Genomic DNA, 21,105 nt, shown 5'->3' with positions numbered 1-21,105 from the left:
GCCAAAAGTGTTTTAGTTGCAGTCTAATTTTAGTCAATTGATTTTTGATCAACAAAAACTAAGGACATTTGAGTGTCATTATATTCATGGGTTTTTCATTTTTATGTCCACTGGGCATTCTGAGATTACAGCTGTCGCCATCTTTGATGTGTGCAGTTACCATGGTTACATGTTCTCATCTGTTGCGAGGTTAGTGAAAAGGCTCTGTTCACTTGTTAATATCGGACTATAAGGTTCAAACCCAGTGTCCACCTGATTCTGCTCTGCAGTAATACAGCACACTGACTCTCCTCAGTAAATCCAGTTGTCATCCCCAAACTGTTTGAACACAGCTGCTGTCATTGTTGCTCCTCTGTATGGTGCTTGATAAAGTCACCTTAACATTAGCGTACCTTTTTGACTCCTCTCTTCTGCATGTTGAAGTGTCCTTGGCAAGACCCCAACTTGTTTCTGAAGCTTGGCTTCAGTGTGTGACTGTGTATGAATGTTCCCTCCTTAATTGTCTCCTGATGGCACGTTTTGCAACCTCCCATCAGTGCGTGAATGGTGTGTGAGTGGGTGAATGTGAATGTAGTGTTTAAGTCCCTTGAGTGGTCGAAAAGACTAGAAAAGTGCTATACAAGTACAGTCCATTTACCATTCTTGTGGCATTCTCGGTGGCATTGTAGAAGAATTTGATAGATAACTGTTAGTCTTTCCTCTTATTCATAGTTGTTGTAGAAAGACCAGTTTGATCTGTTCGAACCCTGTCCAGTTATTCATTCTGCCATGTGGACATGCTGATGTTGTATCTGGCTGGTTCTGTGTTGTGGATAGTCAACAATGGTGTCACAAAATAATTTCCACTGAAACAAATATTATGGGACATGCAGGGTACTAACAGGCATGTCATCAAACAACATTCAATTAGGAAAAAAACACTTAAGTGTAAGCTTTTGGCCTTAATAAACGTAATGTAACTGAATAAACGTAACGTAACTTAATAATGTCTGTGTGGTACACTGTTAAGGACAAGTGAAACACTTCCTGACTCAGACCTGTGGTGAGCCACAATCTTGGATTCTGATAAGAACAACTTGTCATCACTTATGGTGCCCTCCTGATGAGAGTGAGGGATGTTTATGTGTAGAGACTATTCAGTGTTGATTTTTAATCTCCTCAGCTGAGGCTGTGTCCTCGCTCAAGGTCGGCCATTTTATGGGGTTTCTGCTGCATCAGGTATTTGTGGGAAGCCCAGCCTGCTTTGCCCTGCCTGCCTGCCTGCCTGCCTGCCTGGCATACACAAACTCACTTCCTCTTTTAGCTAATCTGCACACTTGATTCCCTCCACACACAATAAAAAAAGAGATGTGTATTTTCATGCCCACAGGATATATATGCAGCCGCTGCCACACAAAAACACACTCAGTGTCAGATGGATCCTTCCTGTGAGACTTTAGAGACTTTAAAACTGTATGTGGCTGATTGTTATTTCAATTTCGTCATGTAGCCTGCGTCACACCCGCACTTGTTAATAGCTGTCGATGTGGCTATACGTTGTTGTTGGGTGGTCAGCACTGTGTTGGTTTAACCAGACGAACTACTGGGCACGTATAAGACCACAGAAGTTTATAGTCTTTCTATCCAGACCGTCTGGATGTGCTCCTGCCGCAGACGATCACAGGTCAAAACAAGGTGACGCATTAGTTTCTGATTGGTCCAGAGGGAGGCTTAATCACTCATGATTCATACTGTTGCCTTGTTATTTTTAGAGCAATGATCCCTGAATCATTTTGAATGAAAAAGTCCTATAAATGTGAGATTAATTTCAGCTTTTACAATAAAGATGTCTGTATTTTAGAATAGATCCATTTTATTTACTGTACCTGTTATCTGCTTATGTCTATTGTTATAGAGAGTATACTTTATATATTATGTATGAGGCTTTCTGACTAAATAGCACACCACAGACAGCCCTGGGGATGATGTAGTCTTCCTCAGATGCAGAACCAGCTGCTTCAGTGTGGCCTGTGAGGATCCTCTCCTCCCACGCCTTCTCCTCCCGCACCTCCCTCCCACCTTCCCTCCATCTCTCTCCTCTTGCTGTCATCCTCCTGGGATTAAAGCGCATAGCCATTGACTGCCACAGAAAAGCAGGCTGTATGGACTTTCTCTCCCCCCTGTTTTACTGGGTCACTCCTGCTGTGTTCCTGCCATCTATTTTCGTCTGCTGACAGCGTCACATTTGGATTTCATTGGGATGTTGTCATGTGGTGGGTCATATTCTAGCGATAATACCCAAGAGGGCGTTCTCTGCTGTGATTATGGGTACACTGATGATTCAGTTGGGAGGAGATGAGCACTCTTGATAGTCCCAAAGTAACCATAATCACAGTAAATGTGCGTGCTAAACAACAAATAGCAATGCATGTACAGTGTGAAAAGTAGAGCGTATACATGAGAAAGGCCAAAAATGAAAAGACAAGAAGAGACGTAACTAACTGGTGGTGTAGTTGGTAGAAACCTCCCCTGGTGTTGACTGAGTCTGGGAGAAAACCCAGAACATTTATGGATTAGAGTTAGACATTTACAACCAATGGTCCTTTTCATGTAGGTAAAGGTGCACTGTAGAGCTGAAACGATTAGCTGATCAATCCTACAGATGATGGACAGAAAAATAATCGGCAGCAAGTTTGATAACTGATACATTTTTAAACTTTTCTTTTTTCAAGCAAAAATGCCAGTTTCAGATTCTCAAATAGGCTTCAGGAAATCATCATTGGGCATTTTTCACAATTTTTGGACATTTTACAGACATACTGGTCAATCATATTTGAAAAAAGAATTGGTAGATTATTCGGAACTGAAACTAATCTTTTGCAGCCTGATTTTACTCTAACAGTGAGTGCCCATGAAAACTTCACAAACGTGCATTTATGGTTTAGTATTGGCAGAAGGTGCAGGTGTACTGTTTGTTGTGATGATAGAGTATAGTCATCATAATATAAGTGTATTTCCATTAAATAGATTTGTATTATGCTCCTCTTCACCTGCTGCCATTCTTTCCAGTTACAGGAGCCTGAACGTTCACATGATGGTTTGGTCTTTGAGCTGAGTGTGTTCTACTCTACTAAAGGACAGAAACATTTCAGTCTGGCAGAAGGTTTGAAAATTCACATGGTTATGATTGAGATTATAAATGATACCGTAGCAAGGTTCAGATGATTAAGACCTCTGATTGTCTGAGTTAGAAGTCAGTGCCGTTGGCTGTTATGCTGTGGTCTAGTATGAAAGCACTGTAATACAATGTTGTCACTGCAGTGTTTCCACAGAGTGATGTGGGGCTTTCATGGGCACTTGTGCCATAACTTACCATGAAAGGTTTTCTTGTAGATGAAAAAGTAACATCAGTAATGGGCCGAGGTTCACAAGCTCAATGCTGGTTCAACTTAACCTTAACCTGACTTAGTGGGGAACATAGTTTGTCGATATATGTTCCTGTATGTTACATGTTTGTCTGGTGTCTTTGCACGTGTGTATGATGTGTGTGTGACTGTGAGGCATTTATTAATCTTAATCTTAATTGGACAGTTGATATACTCATCTTGAGTATGTATTCTCGTCTTTTTTAATGAAAGCTGTCGGTGCAACAGAAAAAAAATGGATTGGTTGGAAAACTAGATTTGAGCATTGATATTCTGGGTGGAGGATAGAGAGCTCAGAGAGCACAGTCACCACAGGACAGCAGGGCAGCCAGTGCTGGTGTTTGACTGTTGATTCACACTGGAATGTGTGTGTCAGAATCTCCATGTGTTAACACCAGAGTGAAATCCTGCTTCGCAGAGCTCCATCAGCACGACGTATTTGGTCTATAGACTACAAACACAATTAATGATTTTTTTTTCTCCCTCCCCACCCTGTTCTCTCATCCTGTTCCCATGCCAATCTTCCCGCTCATTTTCCTCTTTTCCCTTTTTTTACCACTTATCTTTTTTTACAGTCTTATCTCCTCTGTCATTATTCCCCACATTCATCCCTCTCTCTGCTTTTTTCCCCATTATCCTCCCCCTTGCCTCTACATGTGATTTCTTTTATCTTATTCGTCTTTCTCCCTCCTGATCTACCTTTTCACATCCTCCCTCTCCCCTCCCTCCCCTCCTCCCTCTCCCCTCCCCTCCCTCTCCACTTCTCTGGCAGGCTGCTCATTGCAGTGAGTCAGTATCATGGAGGCAGGCAGCGGGGCTGCCGCAGCGGTGGGGAGTGCAGCACTAGGACTGCTGGGAGCCACAGCCACGTCCAGCCATGACATCTTGGACAGGTAAGAGCACAGGACGAGGCCAGCGTACACCCTCAGGAACAGACTGCCCCGATTTCCTTCAGAAATAAGAGTGGAGGAAGAGTGTGCATGTGTGTGCAGTGTGTGTGTGTGTGTGTGTGTGTGTGTGTGTGTGTGTGCAGCGTGCAGAGAGAAAGACCACACCTTAGGTTGTGGTTTGATGAGCATGCTAGTTTGTTTATAGTCAGAGTAGGGGGCATGGCAAGTGTGTGAATGTCAGTGGGGGTGTGTGTGTGCCTGCCTGTCATCTTATGCACTCTGTTCCAGTGTGTGTCTTCCTCTGTATCATTGCTCTCACTGTATGTGATGCAAACACTGAGGTTGTGATAGTTGGGAAACCTGGTTTGAGCTTGTGGCAGTGCCGGTGTAGAATGTGCGTGTGTGCGTGCATGTGCTGGAGTGTGTGTTGATGGTAGAAGGGGGGTGTTACTTGGCTTCCTCTATGCCTCAAGGAGAAATGACACCAGGGTATGCGCATGCAGGGGAGGAGGGGGAGGCACTGGTAGATGTGCCTGAGCGCTATAGCAGAGCCGATAGGGTGAGTTTGCACAGTCACCACCCCACCCCCTATTTAACCCCCACCCACACCCCCTCAGCCCATAGCAACTGGGTGACAGTCATCACTACCCGTCACTGCTGGAAACCCCTCATTCACATTTCCTCTACTGACGGAGCCAGTCAACTCTCAGCTCCAACGGCCGCTGTCTCCACCGAGGGACGAATGTATCGGCTTTCAGCTGGTTACGTCATCGCTACAGCTGTACACCCACATGCCCGTGCACTCTCATCACACACACGCCCTCAAGCATGTGCATTCACAAAAACACATACGGACATGTATCCAGCACAGGAACCAATGCTTCACAGGGATGTTTTAAAACAAACATTTCTGTCACATGCCGGCAATAAGTGCACACACAACAAACAACCATAAATCTTTGCTGCTGGGGGCTTCTCGGCATGTGTCCCCGTGCACGGCGAGCTCTCTCATTAGCTACCAGGTGCTGCTGGGATATCACTTATCTCCTCTACATTACAGTTGTTACGCTCTCTGCCAATGAGGTATAACTAATCTCCAACACCTCCTGGGGATCTCCTTTGACACATTGTACAATCAGAGATGGAAATTAAAGCTGTGACTCATTTCCGTACTATTTCTGTTAGTCACCACCAACATTCTGACTTCACCAGCCTTCTCTGGAATATGCTGAACTCCACACATTCAGCTGTTCTCATGCATCCGACCAGGTAGCCAATGGCTTCCCTCCCCGACATTATTGCTAAGGCAGCATGACACGGGTTTATTCCCACTGCTGGATTAGGTGTGTGTGTGTGTGTCTGTGTGTTCTTGTACATCTATTTTTGTGAGAACCAGTGTGAATTTTAGACCTCGCGAATAAGGACATTTTTTAGTGGAAAAAAACCTCGACTGGTCCTGACTTTCAGACCAATTTTAGGGTTAAAACCTGTTTTAAGGTTCAGGTTAGATTTAGGTTTAGATTAGGGCAAGGACTGGGATTAGGCATTTAGTTCTGATGGTTGGGGTTAGGGGCTGGGGAATGCATTATGTCAGTGAGGGTCCTCACGAGTATAGAAGTACAAAGGTGTGTGTATGTGTGTGTCACTCACTATTCAGTTGTGTACATCTGTACGACTGCATTTGCAAATGTGTGCAGCTGTAGCCTACATTATCTTTTTTGGAAGGTGTGTGGGTGGAGGGTGGGGCGGATTACAGTTAAGGCTGCCCAGACCCTCCACCTACCCCTCACACATCGCTGCTCCAGTCCTGAACTGGGTTTAAATCCTGCACCGGGGGTTACCATGGCAGCAGCAGCTTAGCATACATTAGACAGCGGTCCAACATTACAACTGAGAGTGAGTGAGTGAGTGAGTGAGTGAAAAGAAGAGAAAGGACAGAAAAAAAGAGGGGGCGAAAAGACAGATAAAGGAGAGAAGGGCAAAACGAAATGGAAAAAGAGAAAGAGATGTTTCTCGTCTGCTGAATGGCTTGTAGATGAAATCATGTGCAGTGAATATATCAAGGTGTGTGTGCTCACTCTGTTGCCCATTGCAGCAGATGATTTCTTCTGTCAGAGATGACGGGAAGGGTGTTTGGCCGGGGCTAGTGCGTTCTAAAAGTTCAGTGAATCCGTGGCGGACAGGGTTGGATCGGAGGATCAGCGGCCAGGACTGAGGAGGGCGTATTGGGGACAGAAGACCCCCTGGAAGTGACACAGAGGAAGAGAATGAAAGTACTGTAAAAGTATATATTACCTGTGGTTCCCTAATCCAGTCAGATGGATGAGCGGACAACAGAGTAGGACTGTGTAGAGGAGGCCGGTGCAAGCATCGACGCTCTCATGAATCTAACTAAACACAAAGCTGCTAATTTAAGGTGTGCTAATGCTGCGAGGGGTTTACCATCCCATGTGCTTCCAGGCAGGTGATTGAACAGGTACATTTATTGGCAGTAATCCAAGCAAGATGTGCTTTTACTTCTTGAGTTCTTTTACTTGAGTTTAAAGTCTTAGGACTACAAGCTGAATGATGTCTTTATTTGTGTCGCTTTGCACTGGTCAAAGCATAACTTTGTTTTATTTTAGCTTATTTACATGTGTTTTGTTTATTCAGGGGCACTGCACACATTTTTTTTTTTTAAACACATGAAGATCTGTTTGCTCGTCGTGGTTAGTCCTACTGAGCATGTACAAACAATGCTACCTGTGACTCAGGAGTAGCTCTGTCAGGTCTGAGAAAATGACGTTATAGTGGTGTCATCAAGGGTTCAGTTTGGAGACATTTCTAACAGAAAGTCTGCGTTACAAACTAGGGGTGTGGAGTAGAAAGATGTGGGTTTGCAGGGACGGTCTAATGAAATATGCTGTTGGCGTAAAACCCTGTGTGTAGCACTCCATGGACATAGTTAATTGTCACTTAGTGGAAAACTGAAAGGTTTCAAAGTCACCACTTTGAATGTCAAAGCTTTTAAAATGGGTTAAATATATAATAAGTTTTGTAGCATCACCAGAAAGATTTTTTGTTACATTTTATCTTTATTACGGAGTTAGACAATGACTTGTACAGTGTTTTCCCGATTCATTCGACAGAGTGAAGTGGAGCTCGTTGTGTTCTAAAGTCAATTACTTCAATGTGGGACTGGGCTCGTCTCAACAGAAGTTTCTTTGAGACGTATACAATTAACATGGCAACCTGATCTATTGAAGCTACAACTCATTCAGTTTGTGAAAAAGAAATTTGTTGAAGCAAAGAACAGAAATGGTTCTTTTATTAATTCAGCTTCATAATGTGAGTTCAACATTTAGATAACAAACATGCAATATACATGATTTACTGCACTTGTGCGCAGGAGAGCAATTAGGCTGCTCACATACAGCTCTTTCATGTTTTGTTCTTCTAGTAATTGATACTGCCCAGCAGTCATACTGCAATTCAATAACACAGCTGTCCATTACATCCATGCCTGAGTTCTGCTGAGAGAAAAATAACCATTATACTCAGTGACCATGGAAGTGTTCGGTAATTTCTGTAAATTTGTATCAACTGCAGAATAATATTTATGGACAAATGAAGGCATATTTCAGTTCAGCATGGCTGGCTGGCTGAACTGCAGTGGTGATTTGAAGTACGACTAGGACACCCACAGTATGCCAGATCAGATAGCTTTGGCAGAGTTTCCCCTCAAACGATGATACCAGTTCCTGTAGCTGCTGGTGTAAATATCTGGATGGCAGAACCTAATAGAAACAAGAACAGATAGACAGTTGACTCTTGTCTTGTCTGCTATACCATATGCAGGACAGATAAAGAGTCTCAGTGGGGTAGGAGCTAAACTGCTGGCCAACTGGAGAGACTTCCAGTCAGTGGACGAGATCCAGAACGTGCATAAGGTTGAAATCCCGTGCTCTGCCTACTAATCGCTTCCTCCCTGTTTGTCTCCTCTCTCTATTTATTGCTGCTTGTTGCTCTCTAAGGCTTTTCCTTCACGGTGGAAATGAAATGTGTGCAGAGACATGACTGTCCATCTTTTACTCATTGATTGCACCAAACTCTGTTATAAACCCTATTTCTGCATTGATAGAATCAGTTCAATGATGTAGTCGGTGACCTTCCAGGGTTCTTTTAGAGAAGTGAAGTCCACGTGAAACTGTGTTCCACAGAAAAAATGTTGATTCAGCTCACATTTGTTAAGATTTGACAACAGTGGCATTATGTTTATTGATAACAGCTGCACAGCTGGCCAGTTATTGGAAGCTGGCAAATAAATGAGTTACATGTGACAGTGTTTTGATATCGAACTCACAGCCCCAAATGTTTAGTGTTGGCAGCCTGCTCTCTGGCTGCTTTAGCTAACATTAGCCTCACAGACTGACGGGACAGACTGCCTCAGAACCCTGAATCCCAGCTGTCTGTCATTTTTAACACTCAACAACTGCAGAGCCAACAGTCTGGTGTTGACATGAGGCGATTACATATATTGTTTATGAAAAAAACAGACTTGCCACTCTCTTGGTCTTTCAAAAATCAAAAATGATGCTTCGATATACACATCTTTGATCAAAATGTATTGACACTGGTATCCAAAAAGTGAGGACGATAACCAGGCAGCAGCCATGGTTTCTTTATGTCATTTCACAGAATTAAAGCTACTTAGCTGGTAAGTTAACTGGTGACAGTTGTCACTATAACTGCCTAAATCAGTGGTTGTTGGCTTAAACCTTTATGTGGTACAACTTGTGAAGACACTATTACTTATGGAAGCTAAGTTATAATTAAAATTGCAGCTGTTGCAATTTGACTTGACTTTTCTCTCCAGGGTTTGATGCTATGGCTGATGATATTGCATTGCTGCACCACAGTGAGCACATGTCAGTGGTCTTCACCAAAGCAGCTGCCTACCCCAGCCACATATTTGTTGTGATTAGGGCTTGTGCTTCCTGCGCATGACTGCAACCTGAAGCATCTTTTTATGCTTTAATTCTTTTGTGTTTTTTCACGCACACACAAACACGAGTGTGGTGCTGTGAGCTCTCACTGAGTGCCCAGCTGTACTTTGGACAGACAGCTCTAGTCAAGACGAAGCAGAAGTGTTTATGACCACAAGGGCTAACAAGCATCTGCCTTTTACCTTCCCTCCTTCTTGGTCATAAAGCAGCAGAGAGACTGAGACGGTGAAAGCCAGAAGGAGTCTGTGCTTCTGGCTCCATGAAAATTCCTTAAAAGCATTGAATTCACTTTCCTCAAAAATTGCCGTACATGGTATTAAAAGTTTTACATTTAATGTTTTTCTTAGAGCAACACTAATGATTAAATGATTCCGTATCAGTTTGCAGACTGAGACGTTTACATGTCTAATCTAGAAGTGGGATTGTTGTGATAGTGGATTGTGCTGCATCAGACCTGGGGCACGGCTAGCTACAGTAGCTAGGAAGCTCATCAACTCATAACAGGCAAATGTCCACTTTAGTAAAAACTTGAATCTTTTTTTATTTGGTTAATCCATCCGACCATTTCCTGCAATTTATTTGGGTCCATCATATTGATTTAATGAATAATTTCATTGTTGAATTATTGTTAGATTCAGCTGGGAAGTACAAAAACTATTATAATATTGTTGTAATAGTTAATAATAAACAGATTTGGCCATATCATCCCTTTTGGTTTTCTATAATGCTTTCATACTTCAGCCGATATGATCACAAAACACGCACTAAATTGCATTCCATGAAGTATTGAAAAGTCTTGAATTTAACTTGCAGAAACCATTTTGGACTTCTTTTTCACTTCCCCACTGTTGTGCAGGTTAACAAAGCCATTCCCTCACAGTGACTGACTGTCTTTAGCGACCCCGAAACCAAGCTTGAATTTCACCCTCAACACAAATCCTGCTGTCATAGCTTCAGCCGGGGGGGCACGAGCAGAAACTCTGTGACATTACAGCATTCACCCTGAAGTAAGTTTTACTAGTCTTTCTTATGGTATTGGATAGCTTGGCCTAGATTTGCTACTGTTCATGTAAGAAAACAACCAACACTGTTATCAAGCAGTGCTTTCTGGAGCTGGTTTAGTAATGATGATTGATTGTTTGGGGGATTGAAATGCTTTTTGGCTGGCTTAGAGATGCTTAAGCTGTTTTTCTAGACTAAATGTTGGATCTGGATAGAAGTTCAAACATTGTCTAAGGCTACCAAGTCAAAGTCGTTGGTACGAGCACTGACTCATGTTTGCAATTTACTGCATACAGTATATTTTGTACCGAATCTTCACAGTAGAAGCCCTGTGTGAACTTATGAACATCTGCTGTCAAAGATAGAGGTGAAAGAAAACATGTCAGGCCCAGTGCTTTACAGATCAGCCATTAGGAGCTGAAGAGCTGGAACAAACATGGAATGTGATGGAGTAAACTCACCTGTGACATAACAATCATCACCATGTATAACAGACAGACAGACAGACAGACAGAGGTTTATTCTTTGTGGATAAATGACTACAGAAAACAATTTCAGCAAATCCAAAATCCAGTTCCCTTCTTGTTGAGCTGAACATGAGGCTCTCCACTCCCCTCAGCCTTTAGTCACTACTCGTTGGATACGTCTTCATCAGACCAGTGCCATAATATTCTCTGGAGGGCATTATTGGCAATTCTAAAAGTGGCATATATCCATGTGTGTTCAGTCCAGTACAGAAAACACACAATGCTCTTAGAGTTGCTCTTATAAACACTGATCACAGCCACCCAAACTGGCAGCACTTGTTGAATGGGTTTGGCTGGTTTTATTCATTTCTTGCCTCCTAAATAGATTTGTGCTGTTTATTAGGTTTAAACTAAATGTCAGTTGCAAATAAAAGCTTCTAACGTGGCTGCGTTTCACATATGATCATTTGGTGGGAAAAAAACATCATTTTCATTTTCACTCCAGCTGCTGTTCTGGACTCTTTGTTTGTGCCTGTCACAACAGTGATCTGTCACAAGTAACACGCACGCACACCTTATAATTGCATTATCTACCTCGCCAGGCTCCGTCCAAAGGTAGAGAAAAGCCAACCTACCCGCACCTCTAAAATCTAATCTTCTAATTTATACAAAAATTGAAATGTAAAATATACTTTGCTGGTTTTATGCAGGGTTCCATGCTGGTACTACTCTTATAAAAAACAACATTAATCGGTGAGCTAAAGAGGTACTGCCACCCTGTCTATTCATGCCTTTGGACAGAGCCATGCTGACTGCCTCCCCGTGTTTCTGGTCTTTATGCTAAGCTGAACTAAGCGGCTACTGGCTGTAGTGGTAGAGTGGTATCAATCTGAACATAGACGTCTTTCTAAAATGTTCTTTACACTTTTTTATTAACACACTGAGAAATATCACTGTTCCCACACATCGGTCACAACCTATTACAAATGTAAATAAAACCTTGTGTTATATACATTTCTATGCTCTTTATTATAATTTGCTTGGAATCCTTATTCTACACAATCTTGTAAAATATGAATACGATAATATATCATCATGATATGATAATATTAAAAGTGGAATGCGTATATAGGTCTGTATGGCAAATGTTTAAAGTACTTCAACAATTAGTGTATACTATCTTAATATACAAAGGATCCTGGCAGAAAGTCTACAAGATGTAGTTTTAGTAACTGTTCTGCTTCATTTGTGTATTTGGTTCTGTTGTGATGAACCAGTTCTGTGTATTTACTATGGCAGCTTTCCAGTGTGCATCTCATCCACCCTCAAACCTGTTGGTCTGTGTGAGGAAGAGGGGCTGTGCTTAACTGGCTGCAGCAACTGTGTTCAATTAATATCAGTACATAAAACCCTTCTGCTTGAGGTGGAGCATACGCTGAGTCAGGCACTCAGTGGCGAGGCAGAGAGTAGGGGGAAAGCAGGCAAGAGTCCTGCTCAACATGACGCTGAGGCGAGGTTTTCTGGCTGCGGTGTTACTGAGAGTGTTTGGAGCAGGTGCTGGAAGGAGCCGTTCCTTTCTCCTTACGTGCCTTCTCACAGAGGAATGCCGGGAATGCCGGGAGTGCACAGCACTTCTTAGCAGAGAAGGTGATACTCGGCGAGAGAAATGGCCCGTTGAAGCTTGGCCTTTATCTGTGGCGTCTGAAAGTGCTTCACACTGTGTCCGTAGTTCACAAGCCTTCCCTGGTAAGTGGGTGCTTAGAGCATGTCATTAGAGTCATTGTGGCTGTGGGACGTCACTCATTGGCCTTCTCCCAACTCATTTCTTTTCACTTGGATTCAAACATTTTTTGCAAGCAAATGGACTATATTTAGTAGAGAAATGATCATAAAGAATAATGAATCTATGTCATTGTAAATATGTTATCTTGTTTGCTATCATCCACATGAGCACACCCAATAACCTCTCTCTCAGTTGTACTTGTTGCCCTCTCTGCCTCTTTCTGCCCTGTGATCTCTTAAATCCTTTGACACTTGCTCACAGTGTCTTGTCCTTTCAACATCACTCTTTGTACTCACAGGTTTTCACATGCACTCGCTCAACCTGACAGTGTTCCACTCGCCAGACTTGCATCCAAAAGTCCAAGTTTCAACCTAATTTGCAGAAAACCATGACAATGAAATGCAAATTAATGATTTCCATCCACTATGGTCGTGTCAGTATTATTGACCGTCACTCTCCAAGTCTGTTTTTTTTCTTTTCAATTGTCTTGTGCAAAATGGACATAAAACAGATGGGTGGAAACACAGTTAGTAGTTTTTACAGTTTTGGTCACACATCTAGCTGTATGAACTTTGATTAAATGCTATTTCTAAGTTAGTCTCTACTTAATTATCTTGCAACCCAGCTTCCCCTAGATAATCGGCTAACCAAGCTAGTTGGCTATCTCAGTTTAACAGCCAAGGCAATAAAAGCATTAATGAATCCTGAACTCACCAAGTTAGCCAATCATTACCCATTACCTTTCTTTCAGTGTGCCCCTACTTCCTTAGTAACTGCTGATCCTGCTCGTGATTGGATTGGAGACAGCCAATCAGAAATGACCTGCTCCAATTCTCTCAGTCAACAGAGAGGATTGTTTTTTCTTTGGAATTGTTTTTAGTCTGACTATTGTTTCTGTTCAAAATCATAAATTTTTCTTTGCTCAAAGCTCCCCACTGTACACTCACCACAAACAGCCACACACAGCAAACGTGGCCGCCACGTGCTTGTCTGCCATTAAAGGAAACAAAGAAAGGGACATGCCTAAAGATATTTTTGTTGTCCTTTGCTCATGGCAGAAACATCCATATGTACAACAGCTCATTCAGTGCCATAGAGCCAGTTTTTGGAGCTCTAATGTATCTAATGTTGAGTCCAAGTGCTAAATAATCACCTCTGTTCAAGTCATCCAACGCATTAACTACTAGGTTTATTTTAACTGTGCCACTGCTGTAGATGTGATAGTTTGCACGTTAACTGAAAGAGGGCGACTCCATTGTTAGCACCATGAGTGTAAAGGCTTTTAAAGGCTCTGCTCAGCCCTACAGGGACAAGTGTTTGATACTCAGAGCATTTTGATCGGAGCATCACTGTGAGACTGTCAGCTTTCAAAGATTCCTCCCTCATTTTTGGAATATTAATGAATGTTAACTCCCCGTGTATTCCTGGTGTATCACTATAACTTATTTTCTTCCTGACCTATTGAATAATGACATAATGAAGGATATGACACTGATCTGGTAGGTCCCAAAGCTGTTAACTGTCTACACCTTCTCTAAACAATGTCAGTCATCTTTTTTCAGCATCACTCGCTTTAACAAGGTCCACTCTTAGACTGTGTCTTTGAATGTGTATGTATGTGTGTGTACACCATGTATTCACGTTGTGGAGACTTTCCCTTCTGGGGACAAAATGCAACTCCCCGTAACAAATAATGACATTTTAGGGTGAAGACTTGATTGAAGTTTAGGTTTAGGTTAAGGTGGGGAGGGGGTGATGGGTGGGGTTAGTTTAGAGTAAGGTATGGGTTAGGTTTAGGGTATCGCTAGGTTAGTTAGTTTAGAATTGTAACAATAGTCCTGTTTTTATATTGAGTGTTTCTGACCAAGTGGTTTTCCTTGTTTCAATATAAAACTTGATCGTGATCTTGAAACTGCCAGTAGGCTCCACTGGCACTGCAACCAGATACAGTCTTCACACCTGTGAGTCCTAAGTATAAAGGCTCACATGGAATCATATGCTGAGAAAAACGGGGATAATTTGACTGATTGCTGAACTTTACTTCCCTGCCTTTCCTGAGGCCTTTTCCTCTTTCAATTTCCTCTGTTATCTACTCTAGTTTATTACACTCATGTAGCTGTACCATCACTGCTGCATTCAAAACTCATAGTTGAGACATTGTGTGTTTGTGTGAGTGTGCGTTACTAGTCAATTTGTGAAATACTTTTGTGAAGTCTGTTTCATTTCTATCCTGTTGTCTGCTTCTCTCAGCCACAGGGACAGGCTTTGAAGTTGATGAGACGTTTTTGTAGAGAGGCGGTTCATCAACATCATGATGTTCTATCAAGACATTGCTAATTCAAATTTACCTTCTTCAAATGTTCCAATGTCTGGTCCTGCTTCTTTTCCCTTGTTGGCCTGGACTACATCTCAGATTAGTGGCATGCTGACCATTATTTTAGTTATCTATTAATCTGCAGATTATTTTCTAGATTAACTGATTCATCATTTACTCTGTCAAAAAATAGTGAAAAATACCCAACACTGCCTCTGGACACTGATTATTTGAAGTAAATGGAATGCCTTTAATATCCTTAACCTTAACTTCAGAGCACAGCAGCAAATCCAGTGGAAACTAGAAACACAGAATGTTAGTTTGAAAAAAGTAGAATTATTGTTGCAGCTCTATTTTACCGACTAAAATGAACGCATGTTTTGTAGAGAAATATCCACTGATCCTCATCCTCTTCCATCAATGTAAATCAATAGAGTGTGAAATATGAGTTCCTACGTGCTCACTGCTTAATTGGTCTGATGGCAGTAAGTTTATGTATTGCAAATATTAGTTTCCTCCTTGTGTTTTCTTCTTCTATTTTAGGTTTGTTACCGTGGTACTTTCAAGTGTCAACTTTAAATTTAACAAGTTTGAGTAGAACCGAAAAGATTAAGCAATTAGTTGATCACAAGAAGATCAGTTGGCAACTACTGATAATGGATTAACTCAATTTTTTTTCAAGCAGAAATGCAAAACATTTGATCTTTTTCTTTGTTATAGATGATGGTAGTATGAAGTATATGATGTAGGACTGTTGTCTTGAAATCGCAGGGTGTTTTTCAATCGTCATTTTGGGTTCCATGAAATCTTATCTGTCTTCATAGTTTATAGACTAAAAGCAGTTAATTGATTTATCAACAAGATGATCACCAGATAAATCAGCTGTGGGGCTGCAATTAAAAATGATTTTCCTTACTAAGTACCAAACCGAGTGAAACTGATATTACTTTAGTTCTAATTGTGTGTGTGTGTGTGTGTGTGTGCTGTAGGGGCCTGAGGCCTGGACGTCACCTGGAGGACGACGATATTGTGCCAGAGCTGGCTTACATCCATCCCAGAGAGAGACCTGACTGGGAGGAGACCATCAGTGCCATGGTGAGACACACGCTCTTCCACAGACACACAGTTCCAGACATGAGACGGTCTCGGTTTGGAATACATCTGGTGCACTCATCAATGTCGTGCTCTCATCATGGCTCAACTAAAGCTCACACGGAGTGTCATTCCTGACATGTCAGATCCAGTGATCAGCTGTTTGCTATCTGTCACTTCCTTATCAGCGTCTGTTTTCAACCTACTGGATTGATTAGTTGTGTCTTTCTGTCTTATCGAAAGTGTGTCACCTGTTCCCGAAACACTATCACACATTCATGATTAATGCAGGTGACTGTTGGCGTCCTGAAGCTGCTCTACTCCAGACTGTGCACAGAGTCCTGTACCTGCCATCTGTGTACTCCTGTGTCATCTGTTTATCTCAGCCCATCTCTGTACGCTGGATTCAATTCACCAGACAGCATCATTCATTATTTCCTTTCCTCCCATCTTTGGTTCGGTTCTTGCTTTTTGCATCAACAGCTCGGTGAAAATGAGGCCGTCTCCATGGTAACATGCCGAGCCACCCGTGGTCGGCGCGTGGTTGGAGCCCTATCGCAAGTGCTCACTTCGATCGGGCAACAGAGAGAAAGAAACAACAATCTCACCAGGCTAATGAATATTGATCACAGAGGCGGGGCTTTCAATACTGCATGGCTGCTATTCTTTGTTCAATATTTGATACGAGAGGGACTCTGTACTGGAGTGGCATGCATTATGTATGTCTCCGGTGGTTCGAGGAGGTGATGAGAAGCGCTAAGCAACTTAGTGTAAGCTGTCACACCAACGCCCTGTTGCACCGTGTAGAATAGATCATATTCTGTGTCGACTGCAGGGCGAGGCAAAAAGGAACAAAACACTCTCAAATCCCTGCAACACAACGATCAAATGAGCAGTAAAATAATTATAGATTTACCACGACATGGTGGTCGGATCATGGACCAGGAATGGGCTTGAACGAGTTCAAAGCTTTCACATTAATTTTCAACATCGGAGTCACACAGTCAGAGAGGCATTAGGAATGTGCCCATGGCTGTTTTTGGTTACACACACACACACACACACACACACAAACACATGGAATTAAATGGCAGAAGCATTAAAAAGCTCAAGTTCCAAGTTTCATGCTGCTGTTTTGGGTGAGCTTGTGCTTACGGTATATATTAGGGCTTTAAGATTATTTTCAATTAAATAGCTTTTTTATTTTGATGAACCAATAATCAGTCAGTCTATGAAATGTCAGAAATGAGTGAAAAATGGCCCTCACAGTTACCCTCACAGCTCATTTTGATATTAACTTCAATTGAGGAGCAGGAACCACAGAAAAAAGTTATTTTTACTATTATTAAACACAGTCAGTCCCTTGTCCTCCACTGCGAGGCTGGTCCAGTTCAGAACATGGACAGAGGTGGTGTAGACTGTCTCTGCTGTCTTAAAACCCATGCCCTCATCTGCATACCACCTTTACTGTCACTGACCGTCTGGCTGTAGAGCCTCAAGCTGAATACAGGAAAGTTTCCCAGCTCCGCTCCACCTTGACTTTATCTAATTCACACCTCACTTTGATCCACTTTTCCTACAGACTCTTTTTTTGCTTCGTAGAGTTTTTCAATTACTTTCCTAAAGCTGTGTTTTTGTATCTCTTTAGCTATCTTTACCTTCATTTTGACTTAATTTGTCTCTCAGGTGCCTTCCAACAACCTGCCGTCAGATTACTGAAATGAAAATTCCCCCATGAATATATCTACTGATGAAATCAGCTTGCACCAAAACAGATCTCCAGGCTTTGCACATGTTTTGTTGACCACAGCGGCATTTGATTCTCCCTCTAATTTAAGACAAATGAAGCAAGTGAATGGCTTTGTTAAGGAATACTTTAACAACTCAGGAGAGAGGCTGACTGTTAATCATGCCCTGTCTGCACTGATTTGGGCTTGTGATAACTTAAATCAACTTTGTCCATTTCAAGACATTGTGGCAAAAGCGTTTGTAGTGTTTGGTGGGTTCATTCATCCTCCCAGTGTAAAGTTGTCAGAATCAGGTTTATTGCCAAGTACAGAAGGAATTACTCTTGATGTTTTGGTGCAGAACAGTAAGTCTTAAATTGAAGAAACTCTTCCTGTGGCGGGAAGATTTGGTCCTGATGGAGCACAGCTGGAGGGGACGCCTCAGAGAGACTGTGTTCAGTGTGAGAGGGGTCGGCCACAATCTTACCTGCACGCCTCAGGGTCCTGGAGGTGTACAGGTCCTCGAGAGATGGCAGATTGCATTGATTGTCAGGCACGTTGAAGCTGAGAGAGCTTGTCCTGAAGCAGAGCTGGGATGGTGGTGTTGAAAGCAGAGCTGAAATCCACAAACAGGATCCTGGCATAGGTTCCTGCTGAGTCTGGATGCTGCAGGATGAAGAGGAGGGCTATGTTGACTGTGTCGTCTACAGATCTCTGTAGGCGAACAGCAGGGGGTCCAGGAGAGGGTCTGTGATGTCCTTAAGGTGTGAAAGCACAAGGCGCTCAAAAGACTTCATCACCAGAGAGGTCAGAGGTAGTCCTGTGGAGGATGGTGGAGCCCATGAAGCAGGCTGGCACACGACAGCCGATCGGCACAGTGCTTCAGGGAGGAAGGGAGGCAGAGTCTGGTCCGGCTGCTTTTGGGGGGTTCTGTCTCTTAAAATCCTGTCAGCATCTCTCTCCATGACAGAGAGTCGTAGAGCTGTGGTGTGAGGGGCTGCGGTGAGAAAATGAGTGAGGTCACTCCTGACATGATGCGAGCTCAACAAGATTTGTGATCCAACAATGTAGTGAGAAGGCTTTGGCCAATCGACACCCATGACTACAGAAATATACAACGAACAAAAGTTGAATGTGCTGTTTCCAGCAAAGATCCAAGCATTAACACTGTGAATGCTGTGTGGAGCCTGCAGATCGTGTGGTGAGGCAGCAGGAGACATTAGGATTCCCTCTGTCTTTGTAGTCCCTGTCTGTGTGACAAGTCACAAGTCATTCCTCCGATTCATCTTCAAACTGATGAGGGAGAAATGACAAATTACACCTCAACTGCCAACTGACATCCAAACTCACACCTCCTACTAAAGTATTGCATTGCTAGCTATAGTGCAGTGCCCTGGACTTGACAAATGTATTTATGGTTTCATTGTATCTGTAAGTGATCAATATTTTACTGTACTAGGGGGTCATCAAAATAGCTTTAATGTACTGCACTGTATTGTATTGTATTACAACAGTAGCTCTGTGGCTGTGCTTACAGGATGCTGTCATTATAAGAGTCAAATGGGTTCAATGGTTTAGCACTCGAACATCCTGATGCTTCACTCAGCCTCTTGATCTACAAAAACAAACTTCCTCTGCTTTGTCATTAATAACATTTCATAACAGTTTTTTAAAATGAAATTCACTTGCTGGCTTTCCTGATTGAAGCTTAGCTCCAAATAAGGTTGGATTTTATTTAAATCAGTTGAGCTGCACCACTTCATCCATCTCATGTATTCAGGTATCATCCTGTCCACAAGCCATTTCACTAAACACCACGAAGACCAAGACAGACATTTTGTTGTGTGCTGTGCAGTCAGTGATATTTGTAACCTACAGACTGCAATCTATCTGAGGTGAAAAGCCCGTTGGAGCAAAACCTAAATGGAAGATTGTCCAACGAAGTAACGGTGGCAGAGATTTATTTGTATGCAGCGGCTGGATCGCTAAAGTTTGTGTGTGTCTGTGCATTTTAGGCAAGGAGTGCAGAGATCCCTGAACTGAGGACGGAGCCCCTCATGCGCTCCTGCAGCAGCAGCACGGCCAGCATGAAGGTCAAGAATGTCAAGAAGTGAGTAGAGACACACACGCACACCTGCCTCTGCCTGTCTCCTCCACCTCTTTCACCTCTCTGCTTCCTTCTCTTCATCTCTATTTATCGCTCTTAACCGGCTCTTTATCGCCTCAGTTTCCTGTTTGAGTTCGTTCCATTCTCGGAGTCTATTTCTGTGTCTTCCTCCTCCTCTCACTCCCTCTATTTGCACTGCACGCTCCCTCTTATACTAGTCATACACACACACACACTCCGAGGTGTTATCATGAGCAGAGGATGAAGTGCCAACCAAACTGTATGTGTGTTATGTTTTCAGACTTTGCTTCACCAAGGGCCACTTCCCAAAACTGGCAGAGTGTGCTCACTTCCACTACGAAAACGTGGACTTTGGCACAATTCAGGTAAAGACCCTCAAGCTTTATTCTCCTTCATGATTCCACCACATTTAGTCCAATCGAGTATTGCATATCACAGATGCCGAGGAGTTAAACCTGGGGCTGGACCGATTGCCCCCAGAGCAGCGTGTTCACCGCCGTGGTTTTAAAGCAAGTGGAACTGGCTGTACAAAATTACAGCACCATGGATGTCAATCACAGTGCAGACGCAGCTTTGAACTCCACTGTGTTTTCTAAGACTTAGGCTCTCTCTAGTCATTCCCCCGCAGTGCTGGCTGGGTTAGGAACGGGAGGATGATGTTCACAAAGACACAAATATGACTCGCATGTCTCTTCCAATTGACATCAAGCAGAACTCATCCTTCTCGCTGTTGATTTGAAGATGTTTGATGATTTGCATTTGTTTGATATCTTCTTGAAAAACCCAATCGGCTCCACATGACCTCATTCATTCCAGCTTCACACACCTCAGCTGACTGGGGCTTTTTTGTGTAGAGCTGGTTGAAGTTATGTGTTGGTCTAACTACTACTTCTGCCTGCCAATTAAACAAGTAGCTGCCGCAGCCTTTTCTGAGATCCAGGTGATTAATATCGTTCAAACTATTATTGTAGCTTGTCTGCACTCTGCGTATATAGAGAGTAGTAATTATTAAGAGGATGTTTTTGAAAAAAGAGAGAGTTAAATGTTAACACTACAACTTAGATCACAGAGGAGCAGAACAATTGAAGGGACAGTCCTCTGATTTTACACATGAAGTCAAGTTTGCTCATACAAAGAGTACTATAGAGCCTGTGAAAACAGCTGTATCATTTTGTCTTCTGAGCTCTTGAAAGCTTGAAATGAGTGGGATTTGAAAGAACTGGAAATTTAAGAAGCTTTGTTGAAGTTACACTGTGGGAAGTGTAGAATCCAGCGTTTTTCCGAGCTTGGTCTTTGCAGGGTCAGGATATTTA

The 21,105-nt window shown here is 42.6% G+C and overlaps 1 protein-coding gene across 2 annotated transcripts in view; it reads left to right on the top strand.

Moving 5' to 3' along the window:
• The first annotated feature begins 4,217 nt into the window (after positions 1-4,217).
• The window catches only part of arhgap32b (Rho GTPase activating protein 32b), a 66,846-nt gene continuing 49,958 nt past the window's right edge, over positions 4,218-21,105 (top strand). Inside the window, exons 1-4 of one of the 2 annotated variants that reach the window (XM_070843773.1) lie at positions 4,218-4,297; positions 15,835-15,940; positions 19,680-19,774; positions 20,073-20,157. In XM_070843773.1, the coding sequence (XP_070699874.1) occupies positions 15,938-15,940; positions 19,680-19,774; positions 20,073-20,157 (183 nt within the window). In that variant the 5' untranslated portion in view covers positions 4,218-4,297; positions 15,835-15,937. Of the gene's footprint in view, positions 4,298-15,834; positions 15,941-19,679; positions 19,775-20,072; positions 20,158-21,105 lie in introns of those variants that run through there. The other variant, XM_070843772.1, reaches the window with a different exon arrangement.

This window comes from Pempheris klunzingeri, chromosome 14, assembly GCF_042242105.1.
Source record: "Pempheris klunzingeri isolate RE-2024b chromosome 14, fPemKlu1.hap1, whole genome shotgun sequence".
NCBI classification, from domain to species: domain Eukaryota; kingdom Metazoa; phylum Chordata; class Actinopteri; order Acropomatiformes; family Pempheridae; genus Pempheris; species Pempheris klunzingeri.
Note: the sequence above shows the minus strand (reverse complement) of the source record. Positions and strands in the feature narration are given on the sequence as shown.